Source organism: Canis aureus, chromosome 13, assembly GCF_053574225.1.
Source record: "Canis aureus isolate CA01 chromosome 13, VMU_Caureus_v.1.0, whole genome shotgun sequence".
In the NCBI taxonomy this organism is placed as follows: Eukaryota; Metazoa; Chordata; class Mammalia; order Carnivora; family Canidae; genus Canis; species Canis aureus.
In genome coordinates, this window is record NC_135623.1 from 21,280,153 (window position 1) to 21,300,977 (window position 20,825).

Here is a 20,825-nt window from a genome sequence, read left to right on the forward strand (position 1 = left end):
TAAAACATACTTTGAAAATTTATAGCTTGCCGCAATCCAAGACTGAAAACTGCTCATCTAATGATGTGATAGAAACCACAAGAGGGCATTTTAAGATGAGATTGGGAGGGCACCAGGGTGGTTAAATTGGTTAAGCATCTGACTCTTGGTTTCAGCTCAGGTCATAATCTCAGGGTCATGAGATCAACCCTGCATCAGGCTCCACACCCAGCATGGAGTCTGCTTTAGATTCTCTCTCTCTCTCTCCCCCTCTATAGTAGCACCCTCAAAAAGAATGGTCTGCATTTAAGAGTCTACAATTCCTTTGCTTTAGAATGCACCCAAATCGGGCCTTCATCACTACCCTATCCAGCATATCTCCACTTAGATGTCTGATAAGCACCTAAAAGTTAACCTGTTCAAATAATTTATCATTTGTAGAATCTACAAATTGTATTTAATCCCTAAGAGTTATTATCTTATAATATACACAAAAATATTAACAACTTAATATGGTCATGAATGATAGACCTAAATGTGAAACCTAAAAGTATAAAACTTCTGTAATTAACCATAGGAAAAAAAACAAGACTAAATCTTTATGTTGTTGGTTTAGCAAGGTTTTTTTAGATAAGACATAAGCACAATCTATAAAAGGAAACAGTGGTAAATTTAACTTCATAAAAATTAAAATCTTTTATTCTTCAAAAGATATTAACAGGGACACCAGGGTGGCTCAGCGATTGGGCATCTGCCTTCAGCTCAGGGTGTGATCCCGCTTCCCTGGAATGAGTCCCACATCGAGCTCCCTGCATGGGGCCTGCTTCTCCCTCTGCCTCTGTCTCTGCCTTTCTCTCTCTGTCTGTCTCATGAATAAATAAATAAAATCATTTTTTTTTTTAAAAAAAGATACTGTTAACAAAATGAAAATGAGGGCTACAGATGTGAGGAAATACTTGCCAAACATGTATCTAATAAAAGACTTTTATCTTGAAAAAAAAATCTCTATTTAACAAAATGGCTGGATATAATTTATACCAGTAGTAAACAATACTGCCATTTAAAAGAAAAACATAATAACCATAAAAAATATAAAGTAGGAATTAATCTTTTTAAAAAGATATGTAAGATCTTTATGGAGGAAATTTATAAATTTTATTTGAAAATATTAAATAAGAAATTGACTATACTCGTGATGTGGAAGATTTATCATAGAAATATCAGTTCTTTCGTATTGATCTAGACTGATTCATTACTTTTTTTTTTTAAGATTTTATTTATTTATTCATGAGAGACAGAGAGAGACAGGCAGAGGGAGAAGCAGGCTCCATGCAGGGAACCCGACATAGGACTCGATCCCGGGACTCTGGGATCACACCCTGGGCCGAAGGCAGGCACCAAACTGCCGAGCCACCTAGATTGATTCATTACTATTGATTCATTACTATTCTAAGCAGTGTCCTAACAGCCTCTCACTCCATGCTTCATGCTTGTTTTAAAATTTACATGAGGGGATCCCTGGGTGGCTCAGCGGTTTGGCGCCTGCCTTTGGCCCAGGGCGCGATCCTGGAGTCCCGGGATTGAGTCCCGCGTTGGGCTCCCGGTATGGAGCCTGCTTCTCCCTCTGCCTGTGTCTCTGCCTCTTTCTCTTTCTCTGTCTATCATTAAAAAAAAAAAAAAAAAATCTTTAAAATTTACGTTAAAGAATAGCCAAGACCTTCAATAAGGTGTATGTATGGCCTGCTATGTATCAAGGTCTTATAAAGCCATAATAGTTAAGACATGTGGTAGTAGTGTAGGAATAAATAGACCAGTATAACAGAAGCCTGGAAATAGACCCATACATGTATAGAAATAATTTATAATAGAGGTGGCTTTAGAGGTGCCTGGTGGCTCGTCAGTTAAATGTCTGCCTTCGGCTCGGGTCATGATCCCAGAGTCCTGGTATTGAGCCCCACATCAGGCTCTCTGCTGGGTGAGGAACCTTCCTCTCTCGCTCTCACTCCCTCTGCTTGTTCTCTCTCTGTCAAATAAATAACTAAAATCTTAATGAAAAGAAAAAAAGCGCTGGCTTTATAAATCAATGGGAAAAAAAATGGTTCTGGGACAGATGGTTATTCATGGTGAAAAATGAAATTGGACCAAGATCTCATACCAGATACGAATCCTTTCTAACTAATTGAAGCCTTTTTTTTTTTTTTTTTGAAGATTTTATTTTTTTAGGGACGCCTGGGTGGCTCAATGGTTGGGCGGCTGCCTTCAGTTCAGGTCATGATCCTGGGATCTGGGATCAAGTTCCGCATCAGGCTCCTGCGAAGAGCCTGCTTCTCCCTCTTCCTGTGTCTCTGCCTCTCTCTCTGTGTCTCTCATGAATAAATAAATCTTTAAAAAATATTTATTAATTAGAGAGCCAGAAAGAGAACAGGTGAAGGAGCAGAAAGGGACAAAACAGCCTCCTTACGCGCAGAGCCCGATGCAGGGCTTGATTCCAGGACCCAGAGAACATGACCTGAGTTGGAATCAAGAGTCTGAAGCTTAGCCAGCTAAGCCACCCAGGCATCCCTACTGATGTCTTAAATGTGAAGGTAAAACTACAAAAGTAAGAAGACAACAAAGACAAATGACTACATTTAAATTTAGAACAAGTGTTCTTCAACCCATGAAGTTGGCAAAGATATTTGCAGCATTTACGATCAGAAGATTAGGATCTGTTGTAATTCTCTTACTTCAGATAAGTAAGAGAAAGAACAGCCGAGTGAAGAATGCTTAAAAGATAAGAATTGGTATACAGTATAGTGATTCAGCAGTACCATACATCATCACCCTGTGCTCATCACAAGTGCATTCCTTAATCACTATCAGCTTTTTAATCCATCCCTCCATCACCTTCCCCTCTGGTAACCATCAGTTTAAGATTTTATTTATTCATGAGAGACAGAGAGAAGCAGAGGGAGAAGCAGGCTCCCTTTGGGGTGTCCAATGCGGGACTCGATCCTAGGACCCCAGGATCACAACCTGAGCCAAAGGCAGACACTCAACCACTGAGCCACCCAGGTAACCCCACACACACTTTTTAAGATTTATTTATTTGAGAGAGCATGCTTGAGTATGAGCAGAGGGAGGGAGAAAGAATCTTAAGCAGACTCTCAGCTGAGTGCAGAGTCTCATGTGGGGCTCCATATCACAACCCTGAGATCACGACCTGAGCTGAAACCAAGAGTCAGATGCTCAACCAGCTGAACCACCCAGGCACCTGAGAGTCTTTATTTGTGTCTCTCTCATTTTCTTTCCTTTACTTGTTTTGTTCTTTAAATTCATGTATGAGTGAAATCATAATGGCATTTGTCTTTTTCTGACTGACTTATTTTAATGAGCACTATACCCTCTATCTCTATCCCAAGTTGTTGCAGATGGAAATATTTCATTCTTGAGGCATCTGGGTAGCTCAGTCAAGTGGCTGACTCTTGATTTTGGCTTAGGTCATGATCTCAGCATCATGAAATTAATCTGCACACTGGGCATGGGCTTGCTTGAGATTCTCTAGCCCTGTCCCCACTCCAGCCCCCCCCTCCCCCGCTCATGCATACTGTTTCCAGGGGAAAAAGTTTTTTTTTTTAAGATTTTATTTATTTATTTGAGAGAGCATGAGCAGAAGGAGTGGCAGAGATAGAGGGACAAGCAGACTCCCCACTGAACATATGGAGCCAAACAGGTTTGATCCTGCTGCGCCACCCAGGGATCCCGGTAGTTTTATTTTTAACTTTGAGGAACTTCCATACTATTTTCCACAGTGGTTGCACCAACTTTGCATTCCTACCAGCAGTACCTGAGGGTTCCTTTTGATCCATATCCTCGCCAGCTTGTTGCTTATGTTTTGATTTGCATTTCCCCAATGATGAATGATGTTGAGCATCTTTTCAGGTGTCTGTTGGCCGTTTGTATGTCTTCTTTGGAGAATTGTCTGTTCGTGTCTTCCCCTTTTTAAATGGGATTTTTTGTTCTTAGTTGAACTTTATAAGTTCTTCATATATTTTGTATGGATATGATTTTTTTTTTTAAGAAGGAAAAGGGAGGGATCCCTGGGTGGCGCAGCGGTTTAGTGCCTGCCTTTGGCCCAGGGCGCGATCCTGGAGACCCGGGATTGAATCCCACGTCGGGCTCCAGGTGCATGGAGCCTGCTTCTCCCTCTGCCTATGTCTCTGCCTCTCTCTCTCTCTGTGTGACTATCACAAATTTTAAAAAAAATTTTAAAAAAGAAGGAAAAGGGATAGAGGGAGAGAATCTCTTTTTTTGAGAGAGAGAGGGAGAGTGTGTGCACATGCAGTGGTGGAGGGAAGGGGCACAGAAAGAGGGAGAAGGAGAATCCCAAGCAGGCTCTATGCTCAACATGAGCCCAGTACAGGACTCAATCCCATGACCCTGAGATCAACCACCCAAGCTGAAACCAAGAATCAGTTGCTCAACTGACTGAGCCACCTAGGCACCCCCAAATGTGATTTCTAAGAATGCTGTATGTGATTTTTTATGTCAGTGCCACTCACTCCTTTGAATTTTGTTATTTTCCAAGAATCATTTCACAGTCTGTCATCAAAAGTTATTTTTAGTGATCTCTTAGCTAAGAACTAGGTTACATCCTTTTTCAGGTCTGTGGAATATAGGCATACCTTGTTTTACTGCACTATACAGATAACTGCATTTTTTTCAAATTAAAGATTTCTGTTGAGCAAGTCTTTTGGTGCTATTTTTCCAACAGCATTTTCTCACTTCGTGTCTGTCACATTTTGGTAATTTTCTCAGTATTTCAAACTTTTTCATTATTACTATATATATATATATATATATATATATATATATATGATTTAATTAATTAATTAATTAATTAGGGAGAGGGAGAGGGAGAGAGAGAGTGGCAGAGACACAGGCAGAGGGAGAAGCAGGCTGTATGCAGGGAGCCCAACATGGGACTCGATCCTGAGATCACACCCTGGGCTGAAGGCGGTGCTAAACTTCTGAGCCACCCAGGCTGCCCTATATTTCTGATAGTGATCTGTGATCAGTGATCTTTGGTGTTACTATTGTAATTGTTTTGGATACCACTAAAACAGCAGACTTAATAAATGTGTTTGTTCTGACTCCTGCCCTGTTTCTCTCCCTCTCCTTAGGCCTCCCTGTTTCCTGAAACATAACAATGTTGAAATTAGGCAGTAAACCCCACAATAGTCTCTGAGCATTCAAGTGGAAGGAAGAGTCCCAGGTGTCTCACTTTACATCAAAAGCTAGGAATGTGGGGATCCCTGGGCAGCGGTTTGGCGCCTGCCTCCGGCCCAGGGCGTGATCCTGGGGACCTGGGATCCAGTCCCATGTCAGGCTCCCTGCATGGAGCCTGCTTCTCCCTCTGCCTGTGTCTCTGCTTCTCTCCCTCTTGGTCTCTCATGAATAAATAAATAAAATCTTTAAAAAATAATAAAAATAAAATAAAAAGCTAGGAATGATTAAGCATAGTGAGGAAGGCATGTTGAAAGCGGAGATGGACCAAGAGGTAGGCCCCTTGAGTCAGTTAGCCAAGTTGTGACTGGAAAGGAAAAGTTCTTGAAGGAAATTTAAAAGTGCTACTCCAGTGAACACATGAATGTCAAGAAAGCAGAATGGTCTTACTGCTGACGTGAAGAAAGTTGGAGTGGTCTGAAAAGATCAAACCAGCCATAATAACGCTCGCTTATGCCAAAACCTAATCCAGAGCAAGACCCTAACCCTCTTCAATTCTGTGAAGGCTGAAAGAGATGAGGAAGCTGCAGAAGAAAGGTTTAAACCTAGCAAAGGTGGATTTATGGGGTTTGAGGAAAGAAGCCATCTCCATAACAGAAAAGTATGAGTTGAAGCAGTAAGTGCTGAAGCAATAAGAAGCTGCAGCAACATCCAAGTAAGGACCCTCCATCAGCAAAAAGATTATGACTAGTTGGAAAAATCAGATGATGGTTAGCAATTTTTAGCAATAAAATATTTTAATTAAGCTATATGTACATTTTTTAGGCATAATACTGCACACTTATTAATAAACTACAGTATAGTGTAAACAGCTTAGTACACCATGAAACCAAAAAGTTAATTTAACTAGCTCTGTGGCACTATCTGCCTTATTGCCATGGTCTGGAACTGAATCTATAATACCTCCAAAGTACACTGGAACACAGATTGTAAATTACCTGATCTGTTTAATAATTTGTTACCTAGTCATTAAATTTGTCAGTTTCTAAGAGCTAGACCCAAAAGCCTTTTCTAAAGAAGATAGTAAATTACTGTATCTATTACTCTTGCACTTATAGAAATTTTATGAAGCTAAAATCAAACACAAGATTGGTTAAAATTGGGCAGCCCAGGTGGCTCAGGGGTTTAGCACTGCCTTCGGCCCACGGTATGATCCTGGAGACCCGGGATCGAGTCCTGCGTCGGGCTCCCTGCATGGAGCCTGCTTCTCCCTCTGCCTGTGTCTCTGCCTCTCTCTCTCTCTCTCTCTCTCTCTCTCTCTCTCTCGTTGTCTGTCATGAATGAATGAATAAATAAAATCTTTAAAAAGGTTGGTTAAAATTTAGACACTATTTTTTTAAGACACTGTATCTTTTATTTATTTATTCATGAGATAGAGCGGCAGGCAGAGACACAGGCAGAGGGAGAAGCAGGCTCTTTGCTTGGAGCCGGATGTGGGATTCCATCCCAGACCCCAGGATCACTTCCTGAGGCAAAGGCAGACAGACGCTCAACAGCTGAGCCACCCAGGCATCCCTTCCCATAGGTTATTAAAATTAGAGAGGTGCCTTGGTGGCTCAGTCAGTTTAAGTGTCTGTTGATTTCAGCTTGGGTCATCATCTCAGGATGGTGAGCTCAAGCCCTGCATGGGGCTCCTTGCTCAGTGCACAGTCTGCTTGGGATTTTCCCTCTCCTTCTGCACCCCACTCCTACCCCATGCTTTGCTCTCTCTCTCTTGCTCTCTCTCAAATAAATAAAACTTTAAAAATTCTATTAGAGACAAACCTCAGTGGTGTAATAGCGGTAACTGCAATTATTGCATCTAGTGCAGGTACAGATGGAAATTTCATTTCATGGTTGAAGATATGTTTATAATTCTGCTTTAGACTGAATTAAAATGGGATGTTAGCATCTGAGAGGGAGAAATTATTGGAGTTAAATGATTTTTGTTGTTTATAAGTTTAAGGCATTATATTCTAGATTGCTTTTCAGGACCATTTATCCTACCTAATAGGTAGATGTAGGTGTTCTGTTTTTAAGAGTGTGATTTATTTTTCTAGGAACTTTTTGAACAGTAAAATTCATGAAGTTACTTTATATTAAGCAAATAAGTATATGATAGGAATGAGTAAATGTGCATTGAAATACTTGATATTTGACAATGAACAAAAAGACTTGTACTTAAAAATGAATATAGATTTATAGTATCCAAAATCTTTCAGCAAAAGTTAATTGAAATGTTTCATGTCCTGAATACCTGTTCAGGAAAATGTAATATAAACCCCCAACATATGTTTAATATATTTCTTTTTTAAAAAGCATGTTTTCAAACTTTACGATCTGTCCCTTTTATTCAGATATGTAACATTGATCTCTTGGAAGTAAATTTGGATCTTTTCACCCTCAACACTTAGAACCATGTGAAACATGAAACTGGGACACCTTGGTGCAGCTTAGACACAATTTTAGACACAGTTCAACAAGTCCTTACTGAGCTTTATAATAGATTATGAAGCATTCTTTACCAGGAGCATGGATGAATCTGTTAACTACATGAAATAATGCTCTATACCTTATCCCCATCCTCTGTGCTCATATTTGCTTTCAGAAGCAAGGCATTCTTTGATAGTAGTAAAGGGCTCAAGAAATGAGATCATTAAACAGAAATTCCTGTCATGACACTTGGCAATCGAAATCCCAACAGTGGGTGCCTGGATGGCTCAGGCAGTTAAGTGTCTGTCTTTGGCTCAGGTCATGATCCTAGGGTCCTGGGATCAGGCTCTGTGTTAGGCTCCTTGCTTGTTGGGGAGCCTGCTTCTTCCTCTTCCACACTTTTGCACTTTCTCCTCTTCCTCTTTCTCTCTCAAATAAATAAAATCTTTTTTTTTTTTTTTTAATGAGAAAAACCACATTTTAATTGATTCTGAATCAAAGGATGGATGAAACTAAAGCCAGATAGATTATTTAGTCCTATTCTGGGAGAATTCTTAAGACACTGATCTATATAACTCTTAACACACCTTATCTTTTTCTCTTTCCTCCCTCTAATATCAATTAGCCATCCATTCCAGAGGTTAACAACAACAAAAAAAAATGAGGTAGAGGCACCTGGCTGGATCAATCAGAGCATTCTACTCTTGATCTTTGGGTCTTAAGTTTAAGAACACCCCACATTGGGTGTAGAGCTCACAAAACAAATATAAACAAACAACTGAGGCAGGCTGTAAGATGTTAAGGGACTTATCCAAGGTAACACATCTAATAAGCAGATCAGGCCTGGAACCAAGTCTTCTAAATTTGCTGCCTTCTGAATTACACTGTGGTTCTTATTCTCCAGTTGTAAAGTATGATTCCTAAAATTAGGAAACTCCTTATAGAGCAGGTGTACTAAATAAGGATGTTAATTAACAAGTATGGGATTTTTGCCTTTCTTTTTGTACTCCTCTAATTATTTGTCTGTGTTAGCTAAGTCTGACTTCCAGGCAAAACTGAAAGACATGAAAAATGAAACCATTTTGTGAAAAGAAAAAAAAAAAACAACACATACTGAGGACCACTTGGGTAGCTCAGTGACTGAGGGTATGCTTTTGGCTCAGGTCGTGATCCCGGGGTCTTGAGATTAAGTCCTGCATCAGGGTCCCCAGATGGATCCTGCTTCTCCCTCTGCCTCTCTCTCTGTGTGTCTCTCTGAATAAGTAAATCTTTAAAAAATGGATGAGATAGAGGATTGTTTATATTTAATATTGACTATTTCTGTTGACTTAACACTTTATTATACTTTTTAATTGTGGCAAAATATACTTAAGATTTACTATAGTAACCATTTTAAAGTATGCAACTTGGTGGCATTAAATATATTCACAGTGTTTTGCAGCAGTCACCATTATCCAGTTGCAGAGCTTTTCCATTATCCCAAACATAAACCTCATATTCATTAAGTAGTCACATTTCCTTCTCACCAGCCCCTGATAATCAGTAATCTGTTTTTGGTCTCTGGATTGGATATTTCATACAAATGGAATTATATAATATGTGCCATTTTGTGTATTTGGTATCTTTCATTTAGCATAATGTTTTCAAGGTTCATCCATGTGGTAACATGTATTAATACTTCATTCTTTTTTTTTTCTTTAAGATTTTATTTATTCGGGATCCCTGGGTGGCGCAGCGGTTTGGCGCCTGCCTTTGGCCTGGGGCGTGATCCTGGAGACCCGGGATCGAATCCCACATCGGGCTCCCGGTGCATGGAGCCTGCTTCTCCCTCTGCCTGTGTCTCTGTCTCTCTCTGTGTGACTATCATGAATAAATAAATAAAATCTTTAAAAAAAAAAAAAAAGATTTTATTTATTCATGAGAGAGAGAGAGAGAGGCAGGGACACAGGCAGAGGGAGAAACAGGCTCCATGCAGGGAGCCGGACCTGGGACTCGATCCCAGGTCTCCAGGAAGGTAGTGCTAAACCACTGAGCAACCTGGGCTGCCCTTCATTCCTTTTTATAGCTGAATAATATTCTATTATATGGATATATCACTTTTTTGTTTCTCTATTCATCTATTGATGGACATTTAGATTGTTTCTGCTTTGTGGCTATTATGAATAAAGCTGCTGTGAACATTGATTTACAAATTGTTGTGTAGACGTATATTTTCATTTCTCTTGGATATATACCTAAGAGTGGCAATATTAGGTCATATGGTAACTTCTATGTTTAACTTTTTGAAGAACCACAAATTGTTTTCAGTTATACCATTTAATATTTCTACCAGCAATGTCAAATAAATAAAACCATTATTGGCATTTTGTTATGTATCTCTTTAGTCTTTTGCTTCCAGAACAGGAATTTCTTTTTTGTCCTCTTTCATCTTCGTTTATTTCTTCCCTTTTACTAAACACTCTGATTTGTTATCCATCTCCTCCTCACCACATATTATGCATATGTGTGTGTAGACCACATTCTGTTTTTTTTTCCATAGACCACGTTCTTATATAACTTTATATCCTAGGTATCTGTGCAGGCTGATAAGTAAGTAATTATGGAATATATGTCAGCTTTTAGAACTTTCACACCAGTAGCAGAGCATCGCCAATTAATATTTCCTCTGCGTTCACTGCCTCAACTGGGACTCTGCTAGAGATACTTGGAATTGAGAATTGACCAAAACGATGGTATATAAATGTCAGTTGGGAGACTAGAACATGCCTAGTTGGGTTTGAAAAGTAACTATATGGGCAGCCGGGGTGGCTCAGTGGTTCAGCACAACCTTCAGCCCACAGCGTGATCCTGGAGACCTGGGATCAAGTCTCACGTCGGGCTCCCTGCGAGGAGCCTGCTTCTGCCTCTGCCTATGTCTCTGCTTCTCTCTTTGTATCTCATGAGTAAATAAATGAAACCTTTAAAAAAGAAAAAAAAAAGAGTACGTTACAGATGCAGTTAAAGCCACCCAAGACCTCTTTTTGATTCCTTTCGTTTCCCCACAAAGGTATTTACTGCCCCAAATTTGGTATTTCTGATTCCTGTGAACCTAAAACACTAGAGCAAGGCCACCAGTTTATTATATGAGATATATCCTCCAAATTAGACTTTACCAGTATAGACCAGAATTGCCTACAGATGCAAGCCTCCTCTTATATCAAAAACTTTCTAGCCCCTGGAAAAATGTTGGGAATTTGCCAAAGAAGTATTTGTGTCATCTCTTAACTGCATATCTTAAGTCAGAGCCTAAGAGCTTAAGCCTTTCAGTTGATAACTAGGTATCTGGAAAGGAAGGAATGCTATGACACATGATTTGTTTTTAAAAATCATGGGATCCCTGGGTGGCGCAGCGGTTTGGCGCCTGCCTTTGGCCCAGGGCGTGATCCTGGAGACTCGGGATCGAATCCCACGTCGGGCTCCCTGCATGGAACCTGCTTCTCCCTCTGCCTGTGTCTCTGCCTCTCTCTCTCTCTCTCTCTGTGACTATCATGAATAAATAAATAAAATCTTTAAAAAAAAAAAAAAAAAAATCTAGCTGTGGTGAGGGATCCCTGGGTGGCTCAGCGGTTTGGTGCCTGCGTTTGGCCCAGGGCGTGATCCTGGAGTCCTAGGATTGAGTCCTGCATTGGGCTTCCAGCACGGAGCCTGCTTCTCCCTCTGTCCGGCACGGAGCCTGCTTCTCCCTCTGTGTGTCTCTGTCTCTGTCTTGTCTCTGTCTATCATGAATAAATAAATAAATCTTTAAAAAAAAATCTAGCTGTGGTTACTATTAAATAGTTGATGACTGTGGTGATAAGCAAGTTCTGTGGCTTTGTGATTACTTAGAACAAGTTATGCACGTGTGTGAGAGAAAATGAAAATCTAACAGACTCATAATTTGTATTTCTGAATTATCTTTGATAGCTAATTATAGGTATGGTTATATAAAGCACACTCTAGGTGCATCTGGAAGCTCAGTGGTTTAAGCGTCTGCCTTCAGCTCAGGTCATGATCCCAGAGTCCCGGGTTTGAGCCCTGCATTAGGCTTTCCGCTGAGCAGGGAGCCTTCTTTCCTCCTCCTTGTGCTCTCTGTTGCTATCTCTGTGTCTGTGTGTGTCCCTCTCTCTCAAATAAATAAAATCTTAAAAAATAAACTGTTCGGTCAGCTTGGGTGGCTCAGCGGTTTAGCACCACCTTCATTCCAGGGCCTGATCCTGGAGACCCAGGATCGAGTCCCATGTTGGGCTCCCAGCGTGGAGCCTGCTTCTCCCTCTGCCTGTGTCTCTGCCTATCTCTCTCTCTCTCTCTGTGTGTGTCTCTCATGAATAAATAAAATCTTTAAAAAAAGAAAGCCTTAGAATTATAGTGAATTATGTTATTGCTATAGGTGGTAGCACATTAAAATAATGCCTAAATTGGATTTATTTTTTTCTAAATTGGATTTAAGTTTTGATTACTAGTACCTATTATTGATTGATCATATGTATCTTATTTTAGCAATTCTATGTAACAAGGAGTTTGCCTCTTGTGATATTGTGTTATTTTGCTTTTTCATTTATAGTGATAGATTCCTGTGGCCTTTCAAATGGTTGAATAATGATGGAAATGGATCCAAAATTATAAGTGACCACTCTACTGAAGCAGAAGATTATTTCTTCATATCACCTTCCAGTTCAGTTGTCTTTAGGAAGAAGCAGAACAAGTGAAAGAGAGAAAACTGAAGAGAAGAAAACCTCACTGAGGAACTGTTTTACTTCCTCCTTGACTGACTGCTCCTTAACTTCTTTCTTTCTACTTGTTTTAATTTTGCTGTGAATTTATAAATAGTGAAGACCAAAGAAATAGAAGATACATTTGGGAGCTTTATGTTACCAAGAAATTTGCCTTGAAAGCTGCTATTCTTTGGAGGAAAACATATATTCTGTCAGATTAAAAACAAACAAGATTTCTTTATGTCCTTAGATTTTGAAGAATAAAACAAATATAAATATCTGCACACATTTTAGCAGCTCTGTAGGAATAATGAGATACTTGTAAATTAAGGGCTTTGTTATGTGGATGTTTTGCCACAGGAATTGATTGCTCAGAAGATCTTTTTAGCTCTTTGATGTTATATTTTTGACCTGTTGCTTGGATGGCATTATTTGCCCACACATGAGTTCACTTGTTTTTTCAGCTATGACCTTGCCATGAACAGTGTTTGCACTCGATGTGCAAATGTCCATGTATTATCTGTTTAAGCAACAAAATAGTGCCATCACTCAAGGAAGTTGAATGAGGTGAACATAGACATAGCTCTTCCCCTTCCCCCCATTTTTTAAATGTAACAAATACTTTTTATATTCCCCTTCCCCTTCCCCTTTCCCCTTCCCCTTTTTGGAGACGTGTCAGGAACCTGGATAGTTTAAGATGAGCAATTGAGGGGACTTGAGAGAGTAATACATACAGAGCCTGGCTTCCTTGTGCTTTATCACAAGGCGTGCTGCTGGCCAGCCTATTTAAGCACCCTTTTAACAAGAGAACCTCGTGGGAAATCCAGCTGGCAGACTCAAGGAGTTCGGGATACAGGACCACAGAGGTTACACTCTGGGGTAAATATTCTCCTATGTCTAATTTTGGAAGAAGACTGTATGTTATGTATCGTGGAAAATAGCTACTGTTTTCTGGTATATTTAATTTTGGAGAACTTGAGTGAGGTGATGTGGAGACACCAGTGGATCTCTTAGAAAAACTGATACTAGTTAGTATTTGAGGAAATTAATGGGAACTAAATGGAACAATTCTTGAGAATCTGTATCTTCCTTCTTTAGGAAGATATTTTCTGATTTTGCCACAAGTTACCAGAGTACCTGAAGCAGATTAATCTCTTTTCATAAGTATCAGTAGTTTAAAGTAGGTGTTTATTCTTAATGTTCTTCTGTTAAAACTCAAGAATTCATTAGCTTTCATATAACCTTCCAGATCTGTGTCAAAGTTTTCTGATTATGTGTTTTTCATAGTCATTATTCATGGACTGTTGGTTTTGTTTAGAACCTCTTTGAGATATAGAGCCTGATAAGTAATCTTAGAGAGGCTTAGAGGGCAGGTCTTTCTGTAAAGAGGAGATCTTAGAGAAATCACAGATTCTACATTGATACCAGATACTTACAAATGTAAATGATTTGAGTTTTCTTATTTTCAGATCCTGGCCATGAGGTTGGATGCCTCACCTTGCTGAAAAGAGACACTGGACCTAAATGGCGCAGCATGACTTTGTTCCTGCTTGGCTAAATTTCTCAACACCACAGTCAGCTAAGGTACTATTCTTCATTCCTATAGTAACCTTCCAAATACCAGTTCTTTTTATCCCCAACTTATTAATGGCTTCTATTTTACAGTCTAGGTGTTCTTGTATATTCAGCTTTGCCTGTTTAAAATATATTTTCATAGACTTACTAATTTATTTTAACAGGATATAAACAATTAGGCAGTCTAAGTCATTGTGGGCCCTGCCACTGCCAAATGTCTTCCTCTCTTCTTTTTTTCATTCTTTGCTAAGCTTTTCTCATTATGTGGCACATTTAAGATTTCCTGGATTAACTGCACTACACTTTGGAACTAAAACATATCTGCTAATTTATTATTTAGGTAAAGAGGGGTAGAGGTAAAAGGGAAACAGTTTTTTTGAGAAATAGACCGTTAGGGTGAATGCAATTTGTCTATAGTAGTAAATAAGGAGGAAAGGGAGAGACTTTCACTACTACATGGATCTCATATAAAATCCTAGAAATTCTGATTTAGGGGCAATAATCTAATGATTTCAGATGTATGTTGTATTAGGAATAGACAAGTGACAACAACCAGTTCATATAGAGTGAAGCATCCTTAGTCACAGTACACAAAAGAACAACCTCAACTATTGATAAAGAAGACCTTTGGGAAGTTAATAAACTTAAGAATGCTCCCCATTGGGATCCCTGGGTGACTCAGCGGTTTAGCGCCTGTCTTTGGCCCAGGGCGTGATCCTAGAGACCCGGAATCGAGTCCCACAACAGGCTCCCTGCATGGAGCCTGCTTCTCCCTCTGGCTGTGTCTCTGCCTCTCTCTCCCTCTCTCTGTGTTTCTCATGAATAAATAAGTAAAATCTTAAAAAAAAAATGCTCCCCGTTTTGCCAACTAATAGAGGAGGGACAAAATTGATGTGTAATTTTAAAAGGGGGGGTGCCTATCTTCCTTTTTTTTTTTTTTTTTCTTAAAGAACTTACTTATTTTAGAGAGCATAATCAGAGGGAAGGGTGTGTGTGTGATGGGGGAGAACACATCCTGACACAGGGCTTGATCCCAGAACCCTGAAATGATGACCTGAGCCAAAATCAAGAGTTGGACACTTAACTGGCTAAGTCACTCAGGCGCCCCTGTTTGTTTGTTTGTTTTCTTTTTTCAGAGAGAGTGCCTACTCTTGAAAATGGAGTGGAGGGGACAGAGGGAGAGGGAAAGAGAATCTCAAGCACAGGGCTTGATAATCACAACCCTGAGATCACCACCTGAGCTGAAATCAAGAGTCAGACACCCAACTGACTGACCTGGCCAGGCCCCTTTCCCTGTTTTTAAATGTGAATTTTGGGGCAGATGTTCCTAATCTATCTAGACCCACAATCTTTTGCTCTAAACTTAATTTTGAATTGCCCTTTTGAAATTCCCAAGATCTCATAATTGACATAATCTGACCCAAAGGTTGGGGATGGTGAGCTGGGGGATTAGGTGTGGGATCCAGGAAAGCGTTTAAAAGTAGGTAGAGAGGGGGATCCCTAGGTGGCACAGCGGTTTAGTGCCTGCCTGCCTTTGGCCTGGGCGCGATCCTGGAGACCCGGGATCGAATCCCACGTCAGGCTCCCGGTGCATGGAGCCTGCTTCTCCCTCTGCCTGTGTGTCTGCCTCTCTCTCTCTCTCTCTCTGTGTGACTATCATAAATAAAAATTAAAAAAAAAAAAAAGTAGAGAGGGACGCCTGGGTGGCTCAGCGATTTAGCATCTGCCTTCGGCGCAGGGTGTAATCCTGGGATTGAGTTCCATATCAGGCTCCCTGCGTAGAGCTTGTTTCTTTCTCCCTCTGCCTATGTCTCTGCCTCTCTCTCTGTGTCTCTCATGAATAAATAAAATAAAATCTTTAAAAAATAAAAGTAGGGGCAGCCCGGGTGGCTCAGTGGTTTGGCGCCACCTTCAGCCCAGGGCCTGATCCTGGGGACCTGGGATCGAGTCCCGAGTCGGGCTTCCTGCGTGGAGCCTGCTTCTCCCTCCGCCTGTGTCTCTGCCTCTCTCTCTCTCTCTGTGTCTCCCATGAATAAATCTTTAAAATAATAATAATATAAAAGTATGTAGAGGGCACCTGGGTGACTCACTTGGTTAAGTGTCTGCCCTTGGCTCAGGTCATGATCCCAGAGTCCTGAGATCAAGCCCCACCTCGGTTTCCCTGCTCAGCAGGGAGCCTGCTTCTCCAACTCTCCTCCCTGCTTATTCTGTCACTACCTCTGTCTCTTGTCTCTGTCTCTCTCAAATAAATAAATAAATAAATATTTTTGAAGAATGAAAGTATGTAGATCTTATTATCTGCGAAGAATAATCTAGCACAGTGAAGTAAGTAAAAAGAATTGGGAAATGAAATTTCACTGTTTACAGTAAAGCTGCAGTAAACAAAGTTGTGCGGTGTTGGGATAAGGATAGACATAAAGTAATGGAAGAGAATAGAGAATTCAAAAATAGTCCTATACATACAGTCCGTTGATTTTTGACTAAAGTGCCAAGGTAATTTAATGCAAAGTGATTTAGCATTTAGTAATTTAGATTTAGTCTTTTTAGGAAATGGTTCTAGAACTGTGTATATCTATCTATCTATGTGGAGGGGAGTGAGAACCTTGACCTTAATCTTCTATCACACACACAAAAATTAACCTGAAGTGGATCATAACTGAAGTTAAAGAGCTAAAAACTATAAAACCAAGGAAATAGATGTAAAGATAACTTTGCCCCAACCTGTAGTTTTCTTCTATGCCTTTGTCAAATTTTGCCTTTGTCAACCTGTAGTTTTCCTCTATGCCTCTATGCCTTTGTCCATGTTTTTCAGTTTTTTAGACTTTGACCTCTCATTTGAAACTATAGAATGTTCTAGAATAAATTATTTGGAATAGGGAGGGACATGAGAGTTCATCTATAACCGTGTTTCTCAATCTGCCACCTTTACATTGTATAACCTTAAAGACTTACTTTCCCTGACCTCTTTCCTCATGTGTAAATGAGTAAAATGAGGATGCCAAATTATAGTACTGTTATGAATATAAAATTAATGTTTAGAAGTAAGTGTTATGAAACTATAAAAACCATGTCGTTGTTAAAGTTGTTAATGGCCTACCAAGTTGGGGTGGTATTTAAACCATTTCTTTCTCCCCAATTCTAAAATAATTTACAGAAATAATTAAGCTATTTAGAATTTTTTTAAGCAAACATCTTGCTTTTCCTTTCCTATTATAAGGTTAACATAATATCTTTAAGTGTAAAGTTTGAGGGCTTATTTATGGATATCAATAGGGGTTTTTTTTTTTCCACTTTCTTTTGCAAATAATTGAAGTAGCTGCCTTTTCTCCCTTTTTGGGATACAGTAAATGAGTTAATGAGTGAATGTTAACTTATGTCTATGACCATACCACCCTGACAATGCCCAATCTTGTTTGAATATGTAACCTAGGACTTCTCTAACTTAGGGGCCTATAGTACCCTTATTATGGCCGATATGCTCATAATGGGGGTTTCTTCCACTATTATTACTTGTTTTCTGAAAGGCTGATGCAAAACATAAGATATGAGATTGATATCTTCTTAATCTGTTTCTCTGTACTTTACCATCTTAGTCACCTACAGCCACCTTCGAAAAACACGGAGAGCACCTACCCCGAGGAGACCGTAGATTTGGAGTAAGCCGCCGTCGACATAATTCTTCTGATGGCTTTTTTAACAATGGACCTCTACGTACCACAGGAGGTGAGCCATGCCCAACTTCCATGACTGTATTTAAGCTAGACGAAAAAAAAATAAGCTAGACGAGCCCACATTGGGGGTGCATGTCCATAATCTTGATATGATGGTTTGTTTTTTTTTTGTTTTTTTTTTTTAAGATTTTATTTATTTATTCCTTTTTCTTTTTAAAGATTTATTTATTTATTTATGATAGACATAGAGAGAGAGAGGCGCAGAGACACAGAAGGAGGGAGAAACAGACTCGATGCCGGGAGCCCGATGTGGGAATGGATCCCGGGACTCCAGGATCGCGCCCTGGGCCAAAGGCAGGCGCCAAAGTGCTGAGCCACTCAGGGATCCCTATTTATTTAATCTTGAGAGAGAGGCGGGGGGAGAGGAAGAGACACAGCCAGAGGGAGAAGCAGGCTCCATGCAGGGACCCCGATGTGGGACTCGATCCCGGGTCTCCAGGATCACACCCTGGGCCGAAGGCGGCGCCAAACCACTGAGCCACCTGGGCTGCCCGACATGATGTTTTTTAAACATGTTTCTCAGGCAGTCCAGGTGGTTCAGTGGTTTAGCGCCGCCTTTGGCCCAGGGTGTGATCCTGGAGACCCGGGATCGAGTCCCACGTCGGGCTCCCTGCATGGAGCCTGCTTCTCCCTCTGGCTGTGTCTCTGCCTCTCTCTCCCCCCCCCCTCCCCCGTGTCTCTCATGAATGAATAAATAAAATCTTAAAAAAAAGTTTCTCAATTTGATCTTCCAGTTGTCATTATTCAGTTACGTTGGCTTTCTAACATTCTTGTGTTCTCATGTGTCATTTTTTTCAGTTGAAGATTTAATGTAGAAATTATATTTTTTAAGAAAGATAATTTCTTGATTTCTTTTTTGTGGACTTAATCTTTTATTTTAAAAGGTCCCCTGAAGAGCTTTTGGTAGTATTATTAATCAGATCAGGAAGCAGAAATCTAATGTGTTATTTCTCCTTACTATTCTAGATTCCTGGCACCAGCCCTCCCTGTTCCGCCACGATTCAGTGGATTCTGGTGTCTCTAAAGGAGCTTATGCTGGAATCACAGGGAACCTCTCTGGTTGGCATGGCTCTTCCCGAGGTCATGATGGCATGAACCAGCGTAGTGGGGGTGGCACAGGCAACCATCGCCACTGGAATGGCAGCTTCCACTCCCGGAAAGGCTGTGCCTTTCAAGAAAAGCCACCTACAGAGATTAGGGAAGAAAAGAAAGAAGACAAGGTGGAAAAATTACAGTTTGAAGAGGAAGACTTTGTAAGTATGAAGGTTTAGATGTATGATTAAAACCTAACAAATAATGCTGTAAATAGAAGACTGTTAATAATGAGAAGATTGAAGAAATTACTAAAAAGAAAGTCCCTAAGTTTAGATTTTTACTGTGTTTAGAGGGAAGGAGTTGATTAGTAGGAAGATAGTGATGAAAATTCCTCTGTAACTTTTAGCAAATCTTGTTTTTCATCTTTATGCCTTTGAAACTTAAAAATTCTTAATTCCCTTTAAGTTTTGTAAGGTCAGCATTCAAAATTTGATACTCAAATTATGTATAAAGATGTAGTCTTGCATGTTGAATTGTCTTTCTCCAACTATCCTAAGTTTTTTCTTTTATATAAAATAATTGTGATGTTACAAATATGCAATTGTAAGTATTTAAGCTGTTGCCTGTATATACAGTAAAACTTTGCTGTTGTATGTTGAATTATATGCCTTTTGGCTTCTTAGCCTGAAGAAGAGTTTTCAGTGCACCTTAAAAAAGTTTACTATATTTTATTAACAAAACATATCCAAATTATTTTAATATGTGATTGGTATCTTTAAATCATTAGTGAGGTAACTGACGTTATTTTTTGTACTAGGTCTTCAAGATCTTTGTGTATTCTATACTTGTTTGTAGCATGATCTCAGTATAAATCGCGTACTTTCTGAGTGCCTAACTACATTTAGCTGGTGGCTACCATATTGAACAAAACAGCTCTAGTTATTTTTAGGTAGCACATTAAATTAGCCAATCACTTCCGTGACAGTCAATTTAATAAATTAATAAAGCCAACTGAATAAGAGTCAAATTTAGGTGTCAGCTCCTCTTCTCATATAGCAAATGTTCTGGGCTTCTTTAAATGTTATTTTTTAATGTGAATTCTTAACCCCCAGGCACCTATTCTTCAAAACTTTATTTGTGGAAAGGTTTATACTGCCCCGACCTTGAATATTTGTACAGAATGTTCTAAGTATCCAGTGTTCCAGAACTTACTATGACACCAAATTATAACTTTCAATATTTCAATTATTTCAGTTATTCAATAAACTTAGCATTTAAGAAAGACCAATGGGTATAATTAACAAAATCTCTGTTGCTCATTACACTTTGGGAACTTGGTTAAAATCTTTGATCAGACCAGCAACAACAAAAAGTTTAATTGTATTCCTGTGAGTTTCTTTTTGTATTTTATTCCACATAAGTAAATTAACCCACTGTAACTATAATTTATATGACATGAATGTTTATCTAAAAGTATACCTTACATTGTGACCAGAGCCAGATGAGCATATGGTAAAGTCTATTAGGATCTCTTTATTAAAAGTTTTGGTTTCTTACATGCTTTGGTTTAAAAAAAAAAAAAAAAGATTATAGCAAACTAGAAGTCGTGGAGTAAAGTGGAAGTTGCTTGAGTATTTAAGAGCACCTTTTTGAATAGGTTTTGTACTGCTAATTGGCAGAGTTTGATAAGAAGGCTCAGTATCAGTTCTGTGGCATTTCCAGTGGGAAATAAATAACAGAAAGAAAAATATTAAAGTAGCACAATCGATGCCTGCTAAGTGATTTAAGTGGAAGTTAGCTGTCAGTCAAACCTGAACCAGGTCAATAAGGGCAAATTAATACTACATTTATGTTTTAAAATATCTGAAATGTACATAAAAGTCTGGAGAAAAATAGTCAAGTATGCACATCACCAAATGAAAGCTTCCCTAATCCTACTCTCTTCACTTCCTTCCCAGAGGTAATCTTGATTTCAGTGCTTTATCATGTTTTTGATAAACTTCTACTACATATATGTATCCATAAGTAATATATATCATTTTCCTTGATTTTTATGTTTATAAAGATAGTATTGTAGTTCTCTGGTATTTGCTTAAAA

General features: G+C 39.4%; 1 protein-coding gene across 3 annotated transcripts in view; it reads left to right on the forward strand.

Annotated features, from left to right (window-relative positions):
* GPBP1L1 (GC-rich promoter binding protein 1 like 1) overlaps window positions 1-20,825 on the forward strand; it is a 61,007-nt gene that overhangs the window by 16,008 nt on the left and 24,174 nt on the right. For all 3 annotated transcript variants that reach the window (XM_077845166.1, XM_077845167.1, XM_077845165.1), the window contains exons 2-5: window positions 12,236-13,265; window positions 13,856-13,970; window positions 17,555-17,684; window positions 18,659-18,945. In XM_077845166.1, the coding sequence (XP_077701292.1) occupies window positions 13,911-13,970; window positions 17,555-17,684; window positions 18,659-18,945 (477 nt within the window). In that variant the 5' untranslated portion in view covers window positions 12,236-13,265; window positions 13,856-13,910. The remainder of the gene's footprint in view (window positions 1-12,235; window positions 13,266-13,855; window positions 13,971-17,554; window positions 17,685-18,658; window positions 18,946-20,825) is intronic.